Source organism: Myotis brandtii, unplaced genomic scaffold (assembly GCF_000412655.1).
Source record: "Myotis brandtii unplaced genomic scaffold, ASM41265v1 scaffold138, whole genome shotgun sequence".
In the NCBI taxonomy this organism is placed as follows: domain Eukaryota; kingdom Metazoa; phylum Chordata; class Mammalia; order Chiroptera; family Vespertilionidae; genus Myotis; species Myotis brandtii.
Genome location: NW_005354915.1, coordinates 1,833,886 through 1,840,362, shown reverse-complemented (window position 1 = coordinate 1,840,362; position 6,477 = coordinate 1,833,886). Strand labels below are relative to the sequence as shown.

Below are 6,477 nucleotides of genomic sequence, written 5' to 3'. Positions count from 1 at the left end.
GTGTGAGTCATCGCCAGGCCGCCCTCCCCGCCAGCCGGCCGCCCCACCCCCAACCTGGGAGCAGCGTGGATTGCGGGGGAGCAGGCCTCCCGAAGGCAGGGAATAGTAAATAGGAACGGATAAAGGCGCGTGGATGGAGCCGGTAACGGTTCCCATGGCGGGCTGTGTGATCACCTGCACCCCCATCACCTCTCTCCCCCCTTATCTCTTCCCCTCCTCCCACCCCTCTTTTTTTTTCCTATCACTCCCCCTCCCCCAGCCCAGCCCAGCCCAGCCCAGCCCAGACTGGAGACAACAAATATTTGCTGAAGGATCCATGGTGCCAGGGCCCTTGCTTGTCACCCCTGCCCCCCTCCCATCCCCCCTCCCCGAGCCTGCCTCGTGCTGCTCCGCGCTGCACAGTTCGGAGATGGAGGATGCTCCCCACCCGATAGATACCCTCCTGTCGTGTCCCTGGTACCGGGGTGCTTCCTGTACAGCCGGAGACAGAAGGAGCTTTGTGGGTGTGATTGAGAAGGATCTTGAGATGGGGGATTATCCTGGATTATCGGGGTGCCCACACTGAACCACAGGTGTCCTGAGGGGGCCACGGGGGCTCTGCACACAGACAGGTGGCCACGTGCAGATGGGACGGAGAGACTGGAAGGCGCCGCCCTTGAAGGTCGGAGTGACCACAAGTCAAGGATGCCCGCGGCCATCGGGAGCCAGGGTTCTCCCCTCGAACCTCCAGGGGAGGCGGCCCTGCTGACACCTCGACTTCAGCCCAGTGGGGCGGATTTGGGGGTTTCTGTAAGTCATTGCCCGCGTGTGGTTTTAGCCGCCACGTTTGTGATCATGGTTACAGCAGCCGCAGGAGACCAGAGCGCAGGGGCTGGGAGGGGCATGAACTGGCCCCCGGTCACCCGGCTGGTGAGTGGCCAAGCTGAGGTTCAACCCAGGTCTGACCAGTTCCCAAGTCCACGCTCTCGCCTGCCCACCCCGTGACCTCCTGGAAGAACGGAAGGGACACTGGTGCAGATCAAACACCTGCTCAGTGCCAGGCGTGCATTTATTTCAGGATAATCAGCAGGACGGTTTCCCGTCTGACAGCCTCTCATTTAATCCTCACGTTGACCCTTTGAGGTGGGTGGAATCATCCCCATTTTGTGGATGAGGAAACTGAGGCTCAGGGAGGCAAAGGAGCTTCGTCCAGGTGCAGGGCTGACTGCAGGGCAGCGGGAGGTGCGGGCGCTGGGAGCACAGCGAGGGGCCAGCCCCGCGCCCACGGCAGGTGTGTGATGGAGGTGTGCCGAGCCCACGGGGGTGTGCCGAGCCCACGGGGGTGTGCTGAGCTCAGGGCGCGTGGCTGCAGAGGAGGCTGGGAAGGCAGCTGGGTGAGCGGGCACAGGGCCTCAGACGCCAGGAGGGGTGCCTGTGTTTCAGCTGTAGAGAATGGGCAGTGTGCCGAGCCCACGGGGGTGTGCTGAGCTCAGGGCGAGTGGCTGCAGAGGAGGCTGGGAAGGCAGCTGGCTGAGCGGGCACAGGGCCTCGGACGCCAGGAGGGGTGCCTGTGTTTCAGCTTAGAGAATGGGCGTTGCCGGAGGTCTGACATCCCACGTGTCACCCGCCCAGGCTGTGAGCGTCTTCGGGCTGAGCTCTCTCATCTCTGGGTGTCCAGTGCTGCACCTGAGCCCAGGATGGACACAGAGCCCTGCTGCGAGATGTGAGGGAGGTGGGGGGGCTCCTCAACGGGGAGGTTTTCAACACGCCCTGAATGCACACACAGGCACACACAGGCACACACAGGCACACACAGGCACACCACACAAACAGCACACCCATCCCATGCATACACCACACACCCGCGTGCACACGTGCGCACCCCAGCCTCAAAGACCCCAAGCATCTGCTTAAACCATATCCAAGGGAGAGCTAAGGGGCATGGATTCCTGGGCTGCAGATGGGAAACGGAGGCATCCCAGAGCCGCAGGCTTCCTGCAGGGGGCACCCTGGCACTGTTCCCTCCCTCACCCTCCAGTGAGGTGCCTCAGCCACCTGCCTGGGCCCCGGCCGCTCAGCACTGGGATCTTGAAGGAGACAGGCCCGTCCTTGAAGGGCTGTCTTGGTGAGGAGGAAGGCGCTCCAGCAAAGCGCTGGCACCTGGGAGTGAGTCGCGGGTGTGGGGCCTGGGCTTGAAGGTCAGCGGGGTCTGAGCTGCAGTCCTGGTTCTGCTCCTCGCTGGCTGTGTGGCTCAGGGCAGGTGTCCTAACCTCTCTGAGCCCCAGTTGCCCCATCTGTAAAATGGTGAGGAATAAATAAAACGAGGCATATAAAGGGCTCAGCCCAGCTCCTGGTGAAATGAAGCGGGTCCAGGGCAGTGAGAGACAGGGTCTGGGGGCGGGGAACTGGCCTGCCCCCCAGAGCACTCAACCCCCCCTCCCGCCCCTCCCCAAAGGCGATCCCTTTGTGGGGTCCTCCAGGAGACTACCATGTGCCCCCACATGGCCTTCGTTGCCACTGGAGGTCACTGGGTCAGGGACAGAGGAAGGTGGGGAAACTGAGGCTTACTGAGGGTGAGGGAGGGAACTGGCTTGAGGCCACACAGAGTCTAGCACAGTCTTGTCCTGCAGGTGAGGGGTGAAATGGGGGTGCTGCCGGGAGGAGAGGCGAAAAGGAGGCGGGAACAGGAGAGGGGCCCAAGCAGTAGTCTCTGCTCTGGTCAGAGAAGCTGGGCTTTTCCTAGGAAAGTGGACAGAGGATCTGCCTGATGAGATCCTCACACCCGACCCGACCCTGACATTGGCCCCTGGCATTGACCTCCAGCAGGTCTGGCTACAGGGAAGGTCTGGCTACAGGGAAGGTCTGGCTTGGCACTGTGGGTGGGGCCCTCCTGGCGCAGGTGCAGGAGGGGCTGGGAGAGCCTGGAGCCCAGCCTCGCTCAGGGCTGGGGAGCAACCAAGAGGGAGGCAGGTGAGTGTGCGGTGGGCCTGGGGGACAGAACCAGAGCCGGGTGGGGGGAGAGGAGAGAAGAAGGGAGGAGAGAGGAAGAAAGGAACAAAGGAGAGAGAAAGGAGCTGAGCAGAGGAAGGAACGCGGGAGGAGAGAAGGAAAAGTAGGAAGGAAGGAGTCGAAGAAAGAGGCACAGGGCAGGGAGGAAAAAAGATGCTGAGAGGGATGGACAGAAGGAAGGAAGGAAGGGATCGCCAAAGGAACGTTAAGAGAAGCACCAGGGTGGAGCGCACGCGAGGGGAAGAAAAGAGATTGCGAAAGGAAAAATGAGAAGAGGGGAGGGAAAGAGAGAGAGAGAGAGAGAGAGAGAGATCTATGTGAGACAGTTGCCTCCCATATGCACCCCGACTGGGGATCAAACTCGCAGCTTAGGTATGTGCCCTGACTGGGAATTGAACCCACAACCTTTTGGGAAAACACTCCAACCAACAGAGCTCCCCGGCCAGGGCCCTGTATTGTATTTTAATAATGATAATGTTAAAGGGTTTAACATTATCTATTCTGTCCTTGTTGACTGGGAGATCAGGTTCTAGTCCCTGTTCTGCTCGTAGGAGCTGTATGACTTTGGGTAAGTTACCCTCTCTGGCCCTGTATTTTATGTTTGGCAAATAAGATTAGATTGGGATCTGTAATGCTTCTTTTAATCTGTGAAAACCTGGGATTTTATTCAATAGCCTGGGTTGGTGAAAAGAGTTCCATTTTGGAGTCAGGTTTCCAAACAGCTTGACATTTACTGGCTTGGGTACCTGAATTTACTCATCCATAAAATGGGGTAATGATGTTTATCATGAAAAGCTTATTTATTCATTCAATAATTGTTTACTGACCACCCTAGGCACTACACGCTGGGACTGTGGGATGAACAATCCTCCCTGCCCTCAGAGAGCCTAGCTACTACTTGCTTATTGTTGTAACAAATTACCACGAATTTAGTGGCTTAGAACAACACGAATTGATCATGGCTATAGTTCTCAAGGACAGAAGTCTGAAATGGGTTTCACTAGAGGCAGTCACGGTGCTTTTGGTTTGCCTGATGTTTCTTATGGCTGCACTGAGGTCATGCATTTTCAGCAGGTCTGTGGCAGTACCTCAGAAGTGGGATGCCCTTCTGGGTGCACCCCACAGGGCTATAGATAACACTATGTCCTATCATTGGCGATGTTAACCTTGATCCCTTGGTTAATGGGGTGCCTGCCAGGATTCTCCAATGTAAACTCACCCCTTTGTAATGACTCATCTCCTGAGACTGTGCAGATGCGCTGTTTCTGCTTAAACTTTTGCCTAGGCTTTTACTTTCTCCGTCTGAGTTAAATCTTACTGTCTCGAGGAGCAGGAAGGCCAAGGTGATGGCAGGGGAAGAATGGCAAGAGAGAGCAGATGGGCAGGGGCTCGTTCCCGGAAGAATCGAATAGCTGAGGGGCCGCGCAGTCAGGCGCCTGGGGCGGCCCGTTGCCCTGGAGACGTGGAGCTGCCGCCGCCTCCCGGGACCGACTCGGTATTGATCCGGTGCCTGGGGCCCGTGTGGTGGCCGGCAGCGGCCTCGGAAGCTGATTAGCTCCCGCGGTTGCCATGGCAACGAGACCCCACGCGTCTTCAGGTTATATTTATTCTAATTATTATTATCATTATTCGTATTGTATTTGCTACTCAGTCAGAGGAAACAAGAGAGGAAGGGGCAAACCAGCGCGTCCTGGCGCCTCCAACTGTCATGTCTTTGGAAAGAGCCAGTGCCAGTTGTTGGGGCCATAGTGTCCTCGGGTTGGAGTCAGGTTCTCAGTGTGGGTGGCCTGGCGGCACCCCTAGGCGGTGGGGCCCGGAAGGGGGAAGGGGCGTTATGTAATGTGCCTCTGTGTCTGCCTTGCCCTGCGCTCGGCCTCTGATCCTTGGCCTTAGCCCTGGCTCGTGCCCAGGAAGCCCAGACAGAGATGCGAAGAGAAGAGCAGCCAGTGCTGGGCACCGGAGTCACAGCGGGGCCTCCAGGCCTCTCCCGGGCTGGATGACCTTGAGCGGGGAGCTTGACCTCTCTGAGCCTCTGCTTCCCCATCTGTAAAGTGGCCTGGGAGCCATCCCCGCCAGAAGGGTGCTGTGAGGTCAGAGGAAGCGCGGAGAGGTCTGTGTGCTGCTGGCCCTGTGGCCCCAGGCAGCTGCCTGCGCTGCTCTCAGCCTCGTTTCCTCATGTTTAGAGGGAGGGTTGGACCCCAGCGTGTCTCAGGGCCCTTGGTCACGGGTGTCCTGTGAGTCTCACTGGCTGTGTGGCCAGCCCGTCAGGCCCCGCTCACGCCCGGGCCAGGCAGCTCCTCGTGGACCCTGGTTCCCTCCCTGACAGGTGGTCTGAGTGTGGCAGGAAATGCTACTTAAAACCTGAATCAGAATAACCCTCGCGTCCCAGTGCCAGCCCAGGACAATCCCCACGATGGCCAGGGTTGCCCAGAATTGGGGGTACCACCCCCACTGTCCCCTGGATATGCGACAGCTCAGGACGAGGCACCTCCCTGACAGCCATCCCCTCTCCAGGGAGGCCGCTTGCTGTTCGTCCTGGCTGCGGTGGAGTGTGGAGTAAGAAGTGCCAGAAAGTTCCATGCAGCCGGGGCACTGCCCCTCACAGCTTTTTCCGGGGGGGGGGGGGTCTGCCTGATTCTTTAATGTCACCGTCACACGGAATTCCTGGCTCTGTCACAGGCATCTGGGAAGTATTGGATCACCTTCCTGGGAGGTGAGGGGAAGCAGTTTGGCTTAGAGCTGTGTGTGTGTGTGTGTGTGTGTGTGTGAGAGAGAGAATGAGTGTGTGTGTGTGTGTGTGTGTGTGAATGTGAGTGGAGAGAGAGAGAGAGAGAGAGAATGTGTGTGTGTGTGAATGTGTGTGTGTGTATGTGAGAATGTGTGTGTGTGTGTGAGTGTGAGAATGTGAGTGTGTGTGTGTGTGTGAGAATGTGTGTGTGTGTGTATGTGTGTGTGAATGCATGTTCGAGAATGTGTGTGGTGTGTGTGTCCCACCCCCACTCTCTCAGGCCACCAGCCTGGAGCTCATGGGACAGCTGGACAGGACAGGAGGGGTGGGGGCAGGGCCCGTGCTGCCCAGACCTTTATGAGTGAGAGAGAAAGGGACTGAGCCCACCCCAGGGACATCAGGAGGCCGCTGAGAGCCACCCCCTCGGTCATCCACCATCTGTCCCTCCCTCCCTCCCTCCCTCCCTCCCCTTCCACCAGCTCAGCAAACCCCCAAGTCGGCCACTGAGGGCATTACCTCTGCCCTCGGCAGCTCTTCAGAACACGGCCCCCAATAGGTCAGTGGGGTTGGAGCTCTGCCTCGGGGAGCCAAGGTGGTGGGGGTGCAGGTGGGTGCACCTGCCCCAGAAAGCCTGAGGAGGGGTTGGTGGGGGCTCCTGGCCCAGAAGCAGGCGTGTGTCCGCCAGAAGAAGGGGGGGCAGAAGGTGCGCTCACAGAGACCCTCTGGGCAAAGATGCAGACCGCAGGGTGGAGGGAGGGAGG

At 58.7% G+C, this 6,477-nt stretch overlaps 1 protein-coding gene across 1 annotated transcript in view; it reads left to right on the top strand.

Annotated features, from left to right (window-relative positions):
- Window positions 1–1,143: 1,143 nt before the first annotated feature.
- Window positions 1,144–6,477, top strand: part of KIAA1644 (KIAA1644 ortholog) — a 40,352-nt gene continuing 35,018 nt past the window's right edge. Inside the window, exon 1 of the mRNA XM_014535132.1 lies at window positions 1,144–1,270. Coding sequence (XP_014390618.1) covers window positions 1,150–1,270 — 121 coding nt within the window. The 5' untranslated portion in view covers window positions 1,144–1,149. The remainder of the gene's footprint in view (window positions 1,271–6,477) is intronic.